Source organism: Gymnogyps californianus, chromosome 1 (assembly GCF_018139145.2).
Source record: "Gymnogyps californianus isolate 813 chromosome 1, ASM1813914v2, whole genome shotgun sequence".
In the NCBI taxonomy this organism is placed as follows: Eukaryota; Metazoa; Chordata; class Aves; order Accipitriformes; family Cathartidae; genus Gymnogyps; species Gymnogyps californianus.
Window position 1 is genome coordinate 33951308 of NC_059471.1, and position 20417 is coordinate 33971724.

At 36.9% G+C, this 20417-nt stretch overlaps 1 protein-coding gene across 2 annotated transcripts in view; it reads left to right on the top strand.

Moving 5' to 3' along the window:
* VWA8 (von Willebrand factor A domain containing 8) overlaps positions 1–20417 on the top strand; it is a 200726-nt gene that overhangs the window by 166153 nt on the left and 14156 nt on the right. For both annotated transcript variants that reach the window (XM_050896862.1, XM_050896870.1), the window contains exons 38-42: positions 6745–6853; positions 7613–7769; positions 11033–11141; positions 16958–17083; positions 18933–19091. In XM_050896862.1, coding sequence (XP_050752819.1) covers positions 6745–6853; positions 7613–7769; positions 11033–11141; positions 16958–17083; positions 18933–19091 — 660 coding nt within the window. The remainder of the gene's footprint in view (positions 1–6744; positions 6854–7612; positions 7770–11032; positions 11142–16957; positions 17084–18932; positions 19092–20417) is intronic.

Below are 20417 nucleotides of genomic sequence, written 5' to 3' on the forward strand. Positions count from 1 at the left end.
CTTGTGAAAATAGTTATTGTTTGGGCACTTTAGCTTTTTCTTTTTAAAAAGTCTTCCTACATAAATATTCTCTACAGCTGTAAATACTGCAGCTGTAACCCTGTTTGCTTGTATTTTGCAAAATGATGTTTTGCCCATTTGTGTGTGTTTATTAAGTTGTGACACGTGAAATCATGCTGGTTTCAGTTTTAGTAAATGTGTTGGATGTGGAATGCTCCCCGGAATGCTTAAAAGGGCTTAGCAGAAAGGTTGGTTACTTGTTTGTCACTGCACACAACAGGGAGGAATTCCATCTGTTTCTGTTATGAAGGTGTAAAATCCTATAAGGAATGGCCAGCTCTGTTTGAGTGTACTCAGAAGGATAAAAAATTTGATTTGAGGAGGTTTGGGGAATGGAAATATCATCCATTTTTTAAAGTATAAATTGCATCCCTTTACACCTGCGGGATGTTAGCCTAGAATTAGAGTATTTTTTCTGGGTTTTTCCCCCTTTTTAAGTTGTATCTGGAGTATTAAAATAAGCATTGTGTTTTGCGTAAGAGGACTAGATATGAGTTAGTCCTGGCAGGGTCAGATGTATTAAAACTAAGAGGGGAAAGGTCTGTTCCTCGGTGCATGGGGCAGCTCGCCCCCATTGGAAACCAGAGTTTCTTTGCCAGTCCTCAAGCAGAAACTAGCTTTTGTTGCTGTGAGCACCGCAAAGGAGCTTTTCTGGCAAACACTCCTGAATGGGAGGCACTGACACATCTTGTGCCTTTCAGGAATTTTAATGAAGTTAACTGAATCAGAATACAAAAGTAAGCTGCTGTATTAAAAGGCCATCTACTCTCTAGCCAGCTTACTGTGTTGAACAGAAGCCTGTCTTGTACAGGGTAGGGTGACAGGAATATCTACGACCAAAAACTCAATCTACATCAGAGACGCATCTCAGACTGCATCAAGGAAAAAATCCTTCACATTTTACTGAAAGCCATCACTCATTTATTACTTTTCTATTCAAAGCTAGAAATATTTTCAACCTTGTCTGACCTCTGCTTACAAAGTCTAAAAGATATTTCCTAACCTGTAACCACAAGTTCTTCTTCTGCCAGGGGTTACGTCTAAGTACATGTTCTGCCCCTTGTTTTAGAGACTCAGCTTTTTACAGGACTGTAACGGAGGTATGGTCATCTAAGACCGTGAGAGTCGTTGGTTATATCTGCTGCATGAAACTCCCAGGAATAAAGAGAATTTCAAGTGGGAAAATACAGGAAAAGATTAAATTCCCTCTCTCTTTCTGTGTCTCTGCAATAAATATAACTATAGTCTTTAATGTATTGTAACAGACTTGAACAGTAAGGAGCTGATAGATGGGCTTAAAATGCATGGGTGAAAAGATGGCAGTGTTGAAGGTCGTGAATCCTCTGGAACGTGAATGATCGCATACTAGACATCCTGAAATGTTAATTTCAGTTGACTTTGCTAAGTGTCTTTTGCTGATTAAATTGGATACTATTATAAACATGTTAATATTAGAGAAATTAATATATATTCAATCTAGATGTACTTTGAATAGTTCCTTAAAAGCATCTCATAGAAAGTCAGCCAATTGAATGATTTTATTGCCATCAGACATGTAAGTGTGACATGCTGAAGACTGGCTGTCATTTCTTTTATTATATTTATTTGCTTGGCACAATCAAATTGGGGGCAACCAGCACTTGTTAAGATATAGAAATGCACAGTTGTGCTACTTGGGACTGCCTTTGAAGTGGTGAAGCTTCTTTTTAAAGACATTTTTTTCTTCTCAGTTTCATTGCAATGTATGGTTAAGATTACTGGGTGCTAAAATATTGTTAAGCTCATTTGTACAAAATCAGCTGAAGCTAAATTTGATAATGCTTTTGGTCACTTTTACTCATAGAGCCAGAAAGATTTGTTCACAATATATTAGAAGAAAATGAATTCTGAGCTCAAAAGGGAAGTACTGTAATTGTGAAAACAGCTCATATATTAGAATGAAAGGCTGATATCAGTGTGGGACATAAATCATTTTCATAATAGAGTACAGCAGCCCTCTCCATAATTCATGCACTTTTGTTAATGGATTATTGCAAGCTCCTTTCTTCCCATAGTTGTGACAGCGTCTTGTAGAGGCAATGCACGTTGTATCTGGGTCAGCTGGGTGATCCTCAACAAATTCAGCTCCTGTCTTTTACTGCGGGTTGATAAAAGTATCAAAATGTGATGTATGCCAGTGCTTCCTTACTCTCCAGGGGTTAATTTTACTAAATTAGATTATTTCACATCAGAATTCAATAGAATTCAATCCCACATTCACTTAAGTGGCATGAATGTGGTTCTAGATCCACTTCCAAACGTGGTTAAGATTTGGTTAGTGCACAATATACAGTTCCCTTACCATATATGTTTGCCTGACCAGCTGAAGTCTAGACAAAGCTACCAGCCTTTTACTCATCTTCAGAGTGGCCCCTATTATGGATTGGTATGCATTTAATAGCTGTTTGGCATAAATATGACACAGATGTGAAACACCTGGTTTCATTGTGTTGTTGAGTGCATTAAATCATGTAACTGGCTTCTCTGAGCCTCTTTATCTTCTTTGCATTACTATATGAAGGATGATAAGATCACTTAGTTTCCAAACTGAATGTGTTTCTATCAGTTTCCCTTATTCAGTTGGCTCTTAAAATCCCAGTCTTGTCAGGAAAAAAAAAAGAGAAGTGTAGCCATGTAAAACTGTTTTGGCATCCATTCATATATCTCAGAAGGAACTGATACAGAGCGAGTTGTTCAGATACCGTGTACCTCTCATTGAATGTAAAATGAGCGTTCAGTTCTGTTCCTGCCTGGCTGCTCTTGCTGTCGGGAGTGAATGGATATGTAAGAGGCAGGACCAGAAAATGAAGTCAAAGCATTAAGTCTTGGTATTTGCTGTTGTTTCTTCGTGTCCTTTTTTTCTCAAGCACTTCCTTCATGCCATTGCCCCTTCAGAAAAGCACATTCCTTTAGCATCTTTCTGACCTGCAGTCTTCATGTTCTTCTCGCATAAAATTTTTGTTTGTTTGCTTCATTGACTTTAGAAGACCTACAGAGTCTCCATCCACAAAGTCCTTTCAGATGCACCCGTTATCCATTGGTGTAAGTGCCTGAGAATATAATACAGTCAAAGAAAAGAGAACAAAAAGATTGTAAACCAGGGACTAAGGTAATTGTTGATTACTGAGAATTTGGACTTTATAGAGAATAAAGTCAGAATTACGTGTATCTCAGGAGAGGATGGCAGTTGTGCTTCTTGTGTGGTGAGAACTTTGAAGAAGAACCTGCCCAAACAGGCAGTGGAAAAGTGCTTTCATGCTCTGATGATGAATCACCAATATATATAAACAAGTTTAGATAATGCACAATTGAAACATGTGTGCCGTGAGTGTTTTGGAAATAGTGGTTATTTTGGAAATCAAAAGGAAGTCTCAGAAGGAAAATTTCACAGTTTTTCCAGCTATTCTACTCTGAACCATACCTCATAGCTGAAACTCAAGGCTACTAGAGTGAATTCATCTGTTGTTTTACAAAGCTGTGATATGCACACGGGGCAGTATGGAATCTTTGCAATAATGCGGTAATGAATAGTGCCTTTCAGTGCATGTATAGCCAGAAAGAGCACAGATTTCTCTCAAAAAGAGGCACTTAGTCAAAACTCTCGCTGAAAGAAACAAAGTTGATAGACGTCTTGCAATAGATTCAAACGGAAAGTATTCAGGAGGGGACAGATCAACTTTTGAGGAAGCAAATTTTTTATGTATTTGGAAAATATCCGTCACAACAGTAAGAGAAATCTCAGTAGGTTTAGCAGTTCCCATTGGACAAGCTTGGAAAAGTTACTATGGATTTCTTAGATTTGTTTGAGCTTTTTCTCTACTTTCAGTACTTGTTTTTCTTGTCTTCCTTCTCACTCCAGACAAACTAGATTTTTCCCACTGACTGTCTTTCAGTTTGTCAGGTTCATAATACATCCAGTTTTGGATCTTCCCCCTTAAATCTACCTTTCCATTAGTTTCTACTGTCAAGAATTCCTCCAGCCCTCAGAGGGGTGACTTATCTATGGCTCTTCCATCTCTTTATATCTGTTCCATCTCTTTATATCTGTCATGCTGAAGAATGTATCATTATCCAAAAGTTTTTCTCTTCAGTTTTTTCCTCATCCTTGGACATGATTTCATGTCCAGACTCAGTGATTTACTGTTTACTTCTTTCTAAAATATATCTTCGATTCTAATCTAGATATTTGCTAGTCTAACTTTTACTTTATAGAGGCGCCTTCAGAGCAGAGAGAAGTTAGTTGTAAAATTGCCTTGAAACACTTCCATGGAGACAGGGATGGGAAGGAGAAAAGCCTGATAAGTCACTAATGGAATTATCTAAGAGCTCAAAGAAAAACCAGGAAAGTATGTCCAGAAGATTTTCTTTGAAGGGCTCTACAGTGTGCTAATTTAACGCAGTTTCTACCTGTATGGTGAATTTAAAAAACAATTACCCCAGCAAACCAGTGCTAATAAAAGTTGGTTGTTAAAGTGTTCAGATGTAGCAAAATTCTACTACCTTTTGTGTGCATAGATGTTACTTAAAAAACAAGTAAATGAATGAAACTGCTGCAATTCACTGGCATGACATTTACACATCTGATGGTGGTGTTCCATTCTAGTATAAGTATCCTTAAATTTTCAATTATTTTACCCAGTAACCTATTAACTATATATAAAAAAATTAGTAAGGAGGTCACATTCTTAAGCTATAATAGATTGTACCACTTGTGTCTTTTTCTCTCTCTCAAGCAATTTTTTCCAAAGTTCTAGTAGAAATCAAATGTTGGCTGTTCTGCTGTCCTTTTAAGAACAAAAAGTCACAAATCATTATAAAATCAAAGATTTTTCGATTAACCATGTGCTGTTTCATAGTAAAATAGATTTATATTAGAAACTTGTCTAGTGCATATGTACTAGAAATATTATTTGTGAACAACTTATTATACATGAGAAATATACGTGAGCAACAAAGCTTTTTTGTCTACAGAGCTTTTCACTTAAAATTTAAACAATGCTTGTATTTCAAAATATTTAGTGAAATTTTTCAATGGAAAAACTTGACAAAAATAGAATATGGCATTTACGTCACTGATTATGGTTATGTTTGCCTCATAGAGCTTCCTTTTGCAGAATTTTGAGTATTTTTCAATGAAGAACCTAGAAGGATGAACATGTAAAAAAATTTCCTCATTTTATTGTTTCTCTTTACAGAATAATATTTTGTTTTGATTCATGAGGCTGACACTACCATTTTGGTTTTATGATTTTATTTTAAACTAAGTTCAGCAATGTTTGTTGACCTGTGTTTCTGATAGTTTTGAAATCTACCAGTTATGCAAAAAAGAACTGTTTATTTTGGAGGAAATCTCTTAAACCAAAGAAATATATAACCCTAAGGGTAACATGCTGTTGCAGTTAAGTGTCTTTCTTCCTATACAAATGTTAAATTAATGTAATTTATCAGATTAGATCTTGATTTTACACTAATGACATGGTTCACAGAGGATGTATTGTACCTCTTCGAATTAATATAAATTCTATAAAGAGAAAGAAAATTATGTTTTGAACAGCTGCCAAGACGCTGTTGTTAGAGCACATGTTTTCGGTTCAAAAACATGTATGGAATTCATGTCAGCATTAAGTTGAGTCTGCAAGACAGTGAATTCAAGGATTAAACTGCTCTACAGTCCCAGTGAAAACCCTGATAATGCCAGTGAACTTCTCAGAAGGCAATAAATTGTAGTTATTGGGGCACATAAATTCATCAGAGAATTAAATGTATTATGGTAGATGAGAAGAAGGTTCATTTGTAGAGGTTAAAGGCATCAGTTTTACATCTCTGTCATTAAGTTTCATAAAAAAAATAAAGTGGCATTGAATTATAGAAGATCAGTAACTGAAGGGCAGTTTACACATGAATCATTGATTCGCTACATGACTCAGAGCTGGTAACGGGAAGGAGTATTTTTACCTTCAGTCACCCACTTAAATCCAACCCCAGCCTGAAGTGACTCAGCCCTGACTGTGACAGCTGTTGGGTGTTCAGCTGTGCAGGGAATCGATGGGGAAAGCGCAGTCAGCAGACAGGTGTAGAAAACCCGCCGCTGTAGACTTTTGTGGTCACGGCAGGGAAGTTAAGGATTACGTGAGAGTGTCATTTGAACTAGCCATTTACTGACGAATCTCCGAGAAGAGCATGTCATTTCTTTAGTCCCTGTTCATGAAAGCAGGATCAATCTGCCCATCAATAAAGAATGTGGAACTGTAGTTGCGTGTGCATTAAATTTGTAAATGGATGTGCAGTACTGTGGAGGTACAATACTATGAGAAGTGTTCAAACTGCAGATGTTCCTGTCTACAGGGGGATTTTAAATTATGTTGGCAATTATCAGTAAGCACTTTTCTAGTGTGGGTACGATCTGAATGCACTGAGTGGTTCGGATGTGGCAGTAGTCTTAGATCTGGTGTGGGTCTAATGTGCCACTCAGGAGCCCTGTTTTACTCTGCTTTATCCTGTTGTCCTCATCAGGTGGGCTGTTGCATTTATTGAATTAGTTCTGGTCCTACAGCTCTTCAGCAGACCTAGCATGTTATTGTTAGGTTGTTAGAGCGGTTTTCCTTGCTGTAAGAGAGATTTACAGCTCTATTTTTTATTTTACAGATAACCATTCAGAGGGACAGTGGTTTGGATGTCAGTTCCCCCAAACATGGAAAAGTGGATCCAGACAACATGCCGCATGTTGGTGGAAATACTTGGGCTGGTGGAACAGGTTTTTCATTCTTTTTTTTAATGCATCATTGGTGGGTGTCTAAGGGAGATGCTGTACCAGTCAAAAATGGATTTATAGAAGGCCACCCTCTGCTTAGAGCTATTTTACCCAATACAGGGTTGCTTTGTTGCCAGTGAAAAGAAGTATTTGCAGTGTCTAACTTAAACTGTGTATAGCAGTTCTCTACTTCAATTACATTTTGTTGTTGTTTCTTTTCATTGGCCATATAGAGAACCAGAAGCTTGCAGCCATAGAAACTAGGCTGAGTCATTTGCCATTCTCTTAGATGTCTCTGTGGCTGCAGCAATTTAGGTAGTGTAGGCAAGAGGCACACAGAATAGGCAAAGTGCCTCCTAATTCTAAAAGGGCATGATAGTGATCACTAGATAAAGTGGTTTGGGAACAGTATAAACCAACAAATTCTAGGGAGAAGACAGAGTCTGAATGAATGGATTTAAGGACCAGGAGCTTTGAGGAGATGTACAAGACTTATATGATCTCTAGTCCCCTTTGCACAAGGTGGAAACCATTATGAATCTGGTCTCAAGGGACTACAAACACAAGTATTCCATTGGAGTTCTTCTTTACCATGATAGCTGTTTGGTTTTGAAAATCTTTGGCAATGAATATTTCTACTTGGGATTGTTGGCAACATTTTTGGAACATCTGTAGGTATGACAATGGAAGCGTTAAAGAAAATGTGTTCTTATTTATTATCAAATGTATATTCTTAATTATTTTTTATCTCAACCATGTTAGGTGGGAGAGACACTGCTGGGTTAGGTGGCAAAGGTGGGCCCTATCGACTGGATGCTGGCCACAGGGTTTACCAAATATCTCAAGCTGAAAAGGATGCTGTTCCTGAGGAGGTTAAGAGAGCTGCTCGAGAGATGGGTGAAAAGGCCTTTAAACAGAGGTAATGTGCAAGTCTTTATTTTCCTTTCCATTTCGCAGAAGAATTTGAAAAAGCTAAAAAGTATTTTCTTTCTTAACTGCATTTATCAACTACCTTATCCTGTTCATTATCATTTAACAGAGCTTACCAGCATGTGTTTAACTGTTCTGGACAAGATGTATAGAATGTTTTATTGAATTAAGCCACACTGTTAAAATGACTGTGTGATTTGGTAGAGTAAAACATAGCTAGGTGGATAAGGAGACTGATGTGAATATTTATCTTTTTACAAAAGGGATCTACCATATGAAAATTTCTTTGAATTATGATGAATCCAGATTGTATGTTATTAGGAATTCATCACCAAACAAATGTCTTTCACAATGGACCATTATGAGCAAGTTGCTTCTGTTTGAAAGATCTGTAGCCAAATGGTGAGATGATTTGAACTATTAAACCTCAGCAGACACTTTTACATGAACCACAGATCTTCCCAGCATTAGTGTAATGCATGGTTAGTAATCAACTATTTCCCAGACTGCGCACAGAGATTCAGATTTCTTCCACCAACTGAACTCTCAAGTCAACCTCTGGTACTTTGCATTAAAAAAAGCAAAGTGTATTGCCAGTCATTCCAAATGAGTTTTACGTTTCAGCCCAGGACATACTGCAATGTGAGTGTCTGTCTGAAAGCAGAGCGTACTAGACACAGATTAGAACACTGGAGCAAATAAATTGAGAAGCAGCTTCATCAGCTCACGTTTTGTTCCTATTACCAAAGTGATTCCCAACGGGGGGCAAATCTGGGTGCGGTGAGGAGCAGGTGAGATTGCCATTTGCTTCAACTGATGTATAAATAGGCTGTTAAGCATAGAGCACATGCTGTACATGAATCACTGTATTTAAAAACAGCAATTTATCTATTGCGTTCAGGTCAAGTTTCTCTTTTAATCATGGCTTTATTACTAAATTACCTGGAGCATTTAACATTGCCATTAGAGCATTAGTGATTAATAAAGACAAGGAAAAATGTGTAGATTACGTCAGTGCTTCACAGGAAAAACTCCTGAAAAGAAAAATACCTTTTAATAGTGATCTAATTTACACGAGCAACATACAGAAATTTAAATTAAAAATAGTCACTTAAGGTTTTGTTTTCAGGGGGAAGGCAGAGCTTGTTTTGTCTTTTTCTATGGTGCTTTATGGGGGGGCAGGTGGGGAGGACTACTTTTAACCCTTTCTGCATCCCCATTATTCAAAATGGCTTATCAGTTGCTTCATAATAGAAACAGTCGATATATATGGTCTTGGATACTGTACATGTCTTTGCACATATGCACATATACACACGTGGCATGCTTTTGATGAGTTTCTACCTGCCTGTATGGTGATTTACAAAATTCATGCTAGGGGAAATTCCTGGATACTGCTACATGTTGTGACAACAGTGCAGCTGTGTCCTGTAAAATCTAAGTATCTGTACATGAGAGAACAATTCTTGTCCTGCTAAAACCAGTGAGCTGGCATATACCAGCTGTAGATGTAGCCTATTCTGAAGCCACATTTGACTTGGATTATTATTCTGTACCTCTTGGATAGTTGTGGGAACTAACAGATAAAAGTTAAGAATAGGGAGGTTGGAGTCCTCAGGCTGAAGAAAAAAACTAAGGAGGACTGCAGATTTCACTGCTTTGTTTATACATGATTATCTGGAAGGGAGAATTTTAATATGAAAGCTATTGATTGCTTTCCTGGCTAGATAGTACTTCTAGTGGAAAACACTTTAAATTGCCCTATTTCACTCGAATGAAGTTAGCAACTGCTCTTGAATAGATGCAGTATTTTTCGTGGTATTTTTCTGAACTAGCTTTCACTGTGGATTGATGTAGAGTCTAACAAAGTAAAACTGCACGTGAGGGTTTTTTTGTTTGAAACAAAATGTTTTCTTCATTGATGTGAAGATACTCAACTCCATTGGCAGGATCCATGAAATAAAGTGTACAGTACTGAAAGTTACCTTTTCCTGCCTTGAATGAATAATAGTTGGCTATAATGACTATGTCTATGCAAAATTCAAAATAGAAAAAGACATAGTCATACTAAAGACAACAAAGATTTGATGTTTGATTTTAACATTATCATTAAAGGGCTAGTCTAAACAGCAATTCTCATGTATACTGTATGTTCCAGGCAAGTAACTTGTGATGGTATTACAAAACTTGTCATTAGAAATATAACTAGCCTATACATATTTTACTATCCATTTATAGTTCTTTTAAAAATCAGTATTTTCAAAACCATGTGAGTGAGGTTATGCTGTTATGAAGTGCTTGTTTGAAGTGAGGTGTGCACAGATAGGCCAATATGTTTTAGCTCAGGACTGAACCCAGCCACATGCTGGATGGTAGGGCGAGCAGATGCACAATTGCCGCCTCGCTACATGATGCTGGGTCATGGAAAACATCAAACAGTGCACGCTCCCAGCATATCCACCTGTCCCCTAGCTCATTCTTCACCGTTAGACCTCTGTAATTACAGTCCAGTTGTGAGTTTCACCAGTTTAAGAGCGTCTGCTTAGCTACGATATTGAGAAGAATGATACAGAACTTTAAGTGGGCACATCTTAACTTATAGAAAAAGCATATATCTGTTTTTATGGTGCAGATGTTGTGCTCTCTGTTAGGCCTCTGGACAGGATAGTGTTCAGTGACACGACTCATTTTTTTGTGGAGGAGCACATTTTTGTTAATGTTCATTTAAAACTTCTTTGTTTCAAGGTTTCATCATTTTATGAAGCACAAAGATAGGTATTTGAGACAGTTACTAGTTGTAGGTCTTCAAGGGCAGATTTTATAGTGTGTCTTAACCTTTGTGTTAAAGCATGGATCGTGGTATGTTTAAAATACTCCGACGGTGAAGTAATGAATAGACACTCATGATCCTTTTATATACAGATAGCAACACCTGAGCCAATAAAACCTTTAGAATTTGATCATAGTTTTCAGAACATCTGATTTACTTCCCAAACATTAAAGCAGATTAGGAGAGAGACAAAGGATTAGTAACTTTAATAAGTTTTAAAGTGATGCAATCCCTGTAGACATTGGTGATCACCTGCCTTGTCACAAATTCACAAAAGCGGCTGCCACTTCTTTGTCTCATGTGTGTAGTTATTACAGTCTGAATATCCCTGTTATCAGGTAAATAAACTTGTAATTTACGTACGTAAATGGATGATATGCGTGTTTCCTAAACTGTTCTTAGCTCCCTGTTCTTTGCTTTAGACTGAAAGAGATTCAGATGAGTGAATATGATGCATCAACTTACGAAAGGTTCTCTGGAGCAGTCCGACGTCAAGTTCAGTCACTCCGCATCATCTTAGACAATCTGCAGGTAATCTTCACTGATTCACTGATAAAGGAACATGGTGAGCTCATTACATTAGGCCCCAAATACTATTCTGCTAATACCCTGTTACCATCTGACGATCATACCTTTGAGGGCTAAAAGCAGATTCAGGTTATAATCATGGTTAGGAAAAACAGTCTCATATTACTATTTCAAAGGCAGCATTTAAGTGGGTCCCAGTGCTCATCTCTACAAGTTACAGTATTCCCATACCACAGCTTACAGAAATTACTTATTCAGGAGCACAATTTTGTGAAAGAAAATACTATACGTTATTAAAAGAATATGTGATGGTGTGTAGATCACTGCCTTTGTCTTTACCTCCTGTCCAAAAGACTTTTTTAGCTTAGAAGTGCAAATGCTATAGATGTTAAAAGAAACACTCACTCCAGGTCATAGCTTTACTGCATATGCAGCTGAAAACATGAATTTTTCTCAGGTTTGTTTTTAACTCTTGCTAACAAAAATAGGTGTAGCCCAAATCTAAGTGGAAGCTGACCAAAACCACCAGTTTGCCTTTCTTCTAGTAATTGGTCCTGTGATTGTTCCAGGTTTTATTAATACTAGTGTTCATATATGGGGTAAATAAAATAAAAGTGAATTGTTTCTAGGAGGAATCTGCTAATCTTCAGTGAAAATTAAAGGAAAATTAGTTTTACTCCTTATAAGACATCTCTGATTAAAATTATTTCTGTTGAAGCCTACCAACCACTGGTATACATGTACCTTAGTCTATTAGTTAGTCACTGTACTATGTCTGATCTGTGTCCTTACTTCAGCACTAAAACTGAAATATAGAAAGAAATTACTTTGTATGATCGACAGACTCCTCCTGGGTCAAAAAATCCAATCCTCTGGTATTGCAAGTAAGAAAGGTAACATTTTTCTTTGCCTTACTTATATCTTTAAGCCATTGTGACTACAACAACGCTACTGTAATCACGTATATACGCAGAGAACCATTAGCCGGTTTTATTATGAATGTGTCAATTCAGAGAGCTCCTCATATAATGAACATTTAAGATGGTCATGATTAGGTGATTCATGCACCTAATGTGTGTTTCAGTTCAGGACATAGGCTTTTGGCTTGTAAAGACAGGTTTCAATTGAAAAATTTTAGATATAAATCTCAGTTTTTCCTACATCATTTATATCTAGGTGGTTTTTTTACCATGTTGCTAGTAGACATGCCATTGGAAGCACATTCTGGGTGTGAAGTGAATAAGTGAATCTTCAGTTTAAAGTCTATTCCTTATCTTTTAAGAAATACTAAGTCTGTTCCTTATCTATTCCTTGGAGCCAAAATTCTTACATTCAGGGGTCACTTTAATCATAATCAAAATATAACATTTTAATATAAGGAGACATATCCTATTGCTTTGTTTAAAAGATCATTTTAATATCAAGGCAAAGTCTTATAAGCCTCAGTATTTTATGAGCCTTTGCTAACTTTCTGGCAAAATCTGTAACAGCTAACCACAGAGCTAAATGTACTTTATGATAAAAAATAAACTCACTAAATTTGGAAAAGCTAGCTCATAGAATAAGAGCAATATTGAAAGCAAATTTTTAACTTTAAAAATTTTTATACAGATTTTGGTAGGTTTTTTTATTAGAAGATGCACTAGGAAAATGAAGATAAATGGTAACAGGAGTTACTTAGTTGCAAAATGCTTTCTGTTAATTGGGAAGCTGAGTCCAAGCACGTTTCATGTTATCTTTTTGAGAAGAAAAAAAAATTATTTGAATTCTTCAGCATGGTAAGTCATTCAGCCCTGATGAAGGACTATGCCTCTGTCTCCCCTTTTTTCTGTATAGTCCTATGTACACCATGGGTTCTCAGCTAAAACTGTTTTCTTTCTGTTATCAGTCAGACATTCCTCATTTCTCAAATAAGTTGTCAATGGCACAGTCAGTTGCAGTAAACTTTGCAGCTCAGATGTCTGTGTGTTTTTAACTTTGTGGAAATCGCAAATTACCTTCTCAGTAGAGAACGCTTTTGGCTTTTAAAAATTTTTGAGTCTGCTTTGTTTCAAACTCAGTGTGTTCACATAATGGAAATATATTGTCCATGTTTATTTAACCTGGATTTTCTTTTCAATATATGCCTTTTTATTGTTAGGTTTGTAGGATTTTAAAAAATATGTTCCTTTGATTAAATTTTACATCCCAAGAATCAAGAGGCTGACATTCAAGTCCAGTTGTTGATGGCTCGCAAAAATTCGTAGCAGCAGAAAGAGATGTTTCGAATAGGCTGATCCTTGAAAGTGATACATAAATACAGTCTGAGAATGTAATTTCATTGTTCATTTTACTTTGCATAACTCACTGATCTCTGTCAGCTCTTTGAACAACATTAACAAAACATTATGAGTTGTTGTTTATCTTCTGTAGAAGTAGCAAAGCCAGAAGTCCAGGAAATCCGGTCAATGATAAGCTTTCTTCTCTCTCCTAATGCTGGCCAAACCCTGAATAAAGCTTGTCTGTCTGAACTCCAGATTCGAAAGCTTATGGTCAGTCAGTCACTCAGAAGGGCCTTCTTAGATTTTAGATGACTGGCCTTCCAGAAAGTACTTGTCTTTCTATTGATTATTACAGAGGGAATCTGGGGCAACTGTCCCTGTAGCTTCTGAGCATCATTTAGGCACCTACATTTAAACTGGGCCAACCTGAGCCTGAGTCACCGAGCCTACTGGGGCTCTGTCTGATTTAGACAGTGTGGGAACTGTCTGGTCATAGCAGCAAGAATAAAATACTGGCAGTCCTGTAATAAACATGGCTCAGAGAGCTGACGATGTGAAAAACCCTCTGCCCTGTCAGTAGTAGTTTTCTGATTTCAGCAGCTAAGGGAACATATGCATAATGTTTTCCTAGAAACAAAGCAGACCACAACTGGCAGTATTTCGTACCATCCCATACTGTTATGAGTTACATATTTAGATGTGATCATTTCACATACACAACTTTTTCTGTGATATTTACAGACATCATGGTTATATTTTGCAGGGGTTTTTGTGAATATGCCTTTGATATCTTTCAATGAAAAGAATTACTGCAGTAGTGTATTGTGATCAGCCATTGCCATGCTGATAAGATATGGTATCTAGCACATTTTTCTAATTTCAAAAGCAACACAATGAATATATATACAATATTTTTTCATCAATACGGTCACAGTATATTGCAATAGTAATGGGTTGTATGCCCTTTCTAGTAAAATATCAAAGCAAGGTATATATGTAATAGTTCTGTTTTTCTCTTAAAATTGTAAATGCTTTTAAACTTATGTTGCTTTTAAGCTTATGAAAATTATATATTGAAAATGCTTTGAAGCTTTTCTGTAATATATATGTGCATTGTATAACACGTGCTTAAGTGGATTTATTTTCAACTTTTATAAAAGGAAATAAATTCTTAGGAATTCTGCATGGAAGAAGCAGATGCTAAGTAGTCTAAATAATTTTAGCATTATTTTGGAAAGAGGTTAGGTCAGATTTTGTTGGCATTCTTTCCTGTTTTAGGAGAGAACGTCAACTCTTGTGTTTCTCCAGTAAAATTTGAGCTCAAATACTGGCTTTTGTTGCATAAGCTTCAAAAGTTATTAAATGGTTTTTAACTCTGTCCATAGTTAAAAGCAATTTTTTCTCACACTACTGCTCCTTGAACAGTGAATAGCCACAAAGCTAAAGCATTGTCAATGAAAACAGTAGTGAAACTAGTTGAGAATTTTCTCAGTGAAGCCAAAACTTTATAATCTTCTGTTGTTTGTCCCTCCTGCCTACTGAAAGGAAGCAAATGATAAAAATTTGACAAAACAGCAGCCCTAAGGAAGCGTTAAGGATCTACCTCTGTTCCAGTACTTATAGTGGCTGAGATGACTAGGAACAAAGTCATCTCATCTGCATCATCCTGGAAGGTGCATGATTCATTTTAGACAGGCTGTGCTCACTCAGCAGCATGTTGTCTCCAGGAGCATTTTCTTAATGCTTAGTTGGAGTGTTGTTGAAATTTGCCATGGGTTATCCTACTGTGTTTTTCACAGCAGGAAAACTCCTACAGTGTGACATTGTGGTGGTGCATGTAGAGGTCACCTGGAATTTGCAGGTATCTTTTTGTGATGTTACACAACTCTTCAGGCAACAAAGGAATCAATGATCCTATGGAAGAAGGGACTTCAAATTTCATCCCAAGAATATTTAATGATGGTGGAAACTACTAGTTGGTGGTACAAACGAACTCATGGATGCCCCACTGCCAAAGTGGGTTAAAGCTAGGTTGACTGTAGCACCATGAAAATGTATCAGAGGGCACAACTGACTGAATTCACAACCTAAGAAATCTTTTCCACTTTCCCCTTCCGTGATTTACTAGAAGGCTGAGGTTTCCATATATTGGCATTGTTTTTGCCTCCCATCAGGAAGCATCTGTAAAGCTTTTGACACTACCTAACTAAAAAACCTGTGTTTGTCACAGCTATGTAAATTCTATACTGTGAAATTAATTAATCAAAATATTTTCCTTGTGGCTTTGTATTCTTTCTGGCCACTTATTTTCATAGGTAACTAGTCCATTAGTCTTGAGTAACCATAGGCAATAGACAGTAGTCCAGAACGCCTTCTTCCATACACACCAAAAAACCTCATAAATTTTGACCAAAGCAAAATCAAAGATTCTCTGAGCCTTAAGAAGCCATCATCTGACTGCTTAGACTGTACAATATTATAAAGATTTGTCCTCTCAAGTCCCAGGCCTGCAGTTTACTGGGGATTGGTAATGTAACACTTCCTGCTCATCAGAGAGCAACTGATGTTCATTCCTGAGAACTAATGTTTAAGGCAGTTTGTGTCCTGCGGGATATTTTATTTGCCTCCAGCTGCTGACCAGCAATTTGCTGAGAGTGCAAATGCATTATACATATATAAATTTAAAATCTTTCCTTGCTGGGCTTACTACTGGGATGAGCAACTTCAACCTGAAGATTTAAGCAGAAATTAAATAAACCATGAAACCCATATATGCAGACTTTGCTGTCTTTAGATGGATCTTACATATTATGAACCATGATGAAGCTATCCATTGAAAACATTCTTAAATATGTTGTTTATGATATTAAAACACTTGAGTCTTCAATCTTAAGTGCTCGCTTCTATGTACAGGAGTTCCATGAATATTTGAGTTCCTGGATTGTATTGCATGTTCATCAAGTCAGGCTGTAGATAACCAGTGTTCTTTTAAAGAAAATGAAAGAAACATTCAGTGGACTGTCTCTTGAGTATCACAATTTTCAAGGTTTTTATTTTAAAATATAAATACAGTTTGTTATGAATATTACTTTAAAAGAAACCATTTACCATTACCTAAGGTGAATACTGCTTAGTTTTACCTTTAAGTCGCTCAATGTTTTTTTCTTGCACTGCTTGGATGGAGAACAGATAACAAATGGTTGGTTATGCATGTCCCTGTGGTTGTATGTATTTCTGCACAGGCTTGTTACACAAATTTCCAGCATATTTGCAAGAAAAAAGGTTAACATTTGTGCAGTCCACAGTTAAACTCCCATATCTGAAACAACTTTAAAAGGACAAAATTACAGAGGGAACCTGTTCCTTGTCAGTGTTAGTTTTTCTTTCAGAGAAAAAGAGCAGGACAGCTATGAAAATTTATTCGGATTTCTTTGGCTTATGCCAAAACTATCACATCATTACAAAGAAAATTCATGCATATGTCATGTTCGGTAGGTCTTAAATTGTCTAACATACACTGACATCACTGAGTGAATTAAGGAATCTTTTCTCTTGTAGGCCAAGGGTAAGGAAAGACAATGGCTGAGACACCAAGCTGTTGGAGAGCTAGATGATGCCAAAATCATTGATGGGCTGACAGGAGAAAAAGCCATATATAAACGACGGGGGGAACTTGAGCCACAAGTAAGTATCCAACAAGCGGCAGGAAAAGGTAGGGAAGAGCTTATCCAGTTTGCTGATTTCATACTGGCTGTACAATATCTGTGTTTGGAGTTTGAGTAAGTTATAGGGATGAGAAATTCAGGAGAATCATCTCTGGCTCGGGAAGTCCATGAGACAGAGGCAACCACAAGATGGAAAATTTGCTTCACCTCTTCTTATAGTCTTCCACATGTATTTGCTGTTGGCCACCCTCAGAGAGAGGATGCTGATCTAGGCAGTGCTTTGTTTTGATCCAGTGCAACAGTTTTTATGTTCTTATTTTATATTTTAATAAGCAGAAAGTGATTAGCAGAAAAGTTTGTTTGTCTAAGAAAAAGGAAAGTATTTTCTCACTAATTTAATTTAATTTTTGTTAATAAATACCTTGATACCCTAGGAAGTTTAAAAAAACAAGTGTTTTACAAATGTCTTCTCCTTATTCCGTGATATGCAAAGAATTTCAACTTTCACAGATATTTGGATTTACAAGAATAAAAAGGATAATGAGAAAAAAGTGTGAGGAAAAGCCATTAACATATGATGAAGTTGTCTGCCCTATGACTCAATTCAGCCATTCCTTAGAAGACATTATGCTTAGGCCTATGTGAGTCAGCAACAGAGAAACCACTTGAATCAGACCAACAAAACCTGGCCCCAGAACTGGTGGGGCTAGTCCATAATATTTAACAGTAATACTTAATGACAGATTGCAATTTTTAACTATACTAAGAATTTTTTTTAAATAGCTGAGTACAACATCTTTTTGCATGTCAGCTACCCACATCTGATGAATCCCTGCTATTTTTTTTTAGTGCTACTTGGTCCTGATGTCTGTTGCTTTGAATGGCTTGTGGAACTTGGCACTGCCTGCGTGAAAGATCAATAAGGGAAAAGTGATTAGATCTTCATTTCTCGTTTTTTTCAAAATGTATTTACTCAATGTATCAGTTTTAAGGCTTTGTAAAAATAGTTCAGTTAGGAAAAAAAGGACACCTTTACGTTTTGAATAAAAAACGAAATAAATGTAGGATTTAATGCGCCCTCTCTCTCCCTTTGTTTTTGGGAGGACAGGGATGCCACAGTCTATCAAAAGAATAATTAAAAGAATAAAGCACACAAATCCTTGCAACCCTTTACAGGTAAAAGAAACATTTTAGTTATTTGTTTTTAATGTGACTGGGTTTTTGCCAGATCATCTTTAACAGCCTTATACTTGAATCCAGACTCATCTCATTGCACACTAAATAAAACACCTCCCTTGAATGTATTGTGCCAAAAATTGTTAAAACAGATGGGGATTGTTTTCAGGAAAAAATAATGGTTTCAGCATCAGAATGAAGAAGAAACTAGTAGTTAATCAGAACAAGATTTCAAACATTTTTGGAATGTTATTAACCTCAGCAGACAAGTTTTTACAGTCTTATACGGGTCCCTGTTAGTACCGTAAGCCAAGGATAAGCATTTCCGTTATGAGCCTTGGCAGAAGGAGCAAATTTGAGAGTCTCTTTACTGAAATAAAATGTTAAGAATCAAAACTGAGACAGAAAAAGTATTTTCCTGACAAGCATGTGCGGAATTTTTCGAGGTATTTTGTTTCCAGTCATTGAAGGTGAGGGGAAAGAATGAATTGAGGTATCTGTCAAGTAACTTGTTTGAAACAGTTAGAAAAAAGGTTAGAATGTTTTTGCTCTTTTTTTTTTAAATAATCAGTGTTTGCTGGATGTTTCTTGCTTCGCAAAGTGCATTGGGTTCTCTTTCTGAAATGTTTTATCATTACTGATGTTTAGCTTTCCCATTTATATTGGGTTTTTTTCTGCTGTTTCCCTGTCAGCTTGGGAGCCCCCAGCAGAAACCTAAACGCTTGCGCCTGGTGGTGGATGTTTCTGGTAGCATGTACCGCTTTAACGGGGTGGACGGACGACTGGAACGCTCCATGGAGGCTGTCTGCATGGTCATGGAAGCTTTTGAGAATTATGAGCACAAATTCAAGGTAATTACAGCTGGGCTAGGAGCTCTGTGGTTATTGCACACGCTGTGTGGAGCAGTGGAAAAAGTGTTTCAGCAGTCAGTCTAGCCAAAGAACATTATTCATTCTCACAAGGAAATAAAGACATTAATCTATTTCTAGCAACCTGAAAAATAATACTAGTGAATGGATAAGAAACATTACACGCTTCAGCAGGGGAGAATTCAATCTAAGACTTTTAAGACTTTGATTTAGTGAAATTTGCTGCCTTTTTCTGTATTTGTCTGTTTATTTGTTTCTTTGAGCAGAAACACCTAAGCCTACAGAACACAAGTAAATATGAGCTTCAGGACATGCAAAGATGCCCTGCCTTTCCATCTGCCCAGAGTACAGACAGTAGTACTTTGTCATGGGAAAAGACCAAACTTCTTTGTCCCTTACTTGTGTTCTCTTCCAGTTACCTGAAAGCAAGAAAATAATTTCTTGTACTGAAACATATTAGGTTCCAAATGTTATTTAATGGTAGCCTGCAAAGGAAATGTAAATAAATTTTATACCCTTTTTTGTCTCAGTAAGCCTAAACAAGGTCTAGGGTATGTTTCTTTAACCTTAAAAAAGACAGGAATGGCCAGTCTCAAGTTAATTCGTGACAGACTCAGTGTTTAATGGAAGAATAAAGATGTTTGATGCCTTTACTGAAGAGCATCTCAAACATAAGACTTAAAATACATCTGAACAAAATGTGAAATCTCCTAAACAAAATTAATAGAAAACTTAGTCCAGATCAATTCAGCCAGGTCTGCTTCACATTGTTCCTCTGACAGCATAATCCTACAGGTTTCTGTTCTTCTGTAGAATCTCCTGTACAAAAAGAGGCCATATGGAGGCATGTACTTCTAGAATGTCTTCTAAAGTACAATCATGCAGACTTCCATTTGTCAGGGAAAAGGCTATAAAAGGAGACAGGCATTATGTTTTTAGCCTACTTTCCTAAGGAAATGAGGCGTATGCTACCATACTCTCTGGCAGTAATGCTTTCTCCCCCTTAAACATGCTTAAACAGAGCATGTTGCACAATTTCAAGCAAATTTGAAACCATGGTTTTTTCCCAAAGACACTAAATTCCTGCAGAAGTCATGAAAACAGGCCAGGTAGAGAGTGATGCTCTGTATTCCTGCTGGAGAAAAATGCTGTAACCATAAGCTTAGACCTTAGCCCAGAGAAGACATGTGGGAACTCAATTGTAATTAAGAAAACCATGGGAAACGAGGGGTTTATTGGTTCAGCTGCTCATGTATCTCCTGCTCACTGTGATTTCAGTCTTTTTTCACAGTCTTTGATTTCAGCCTT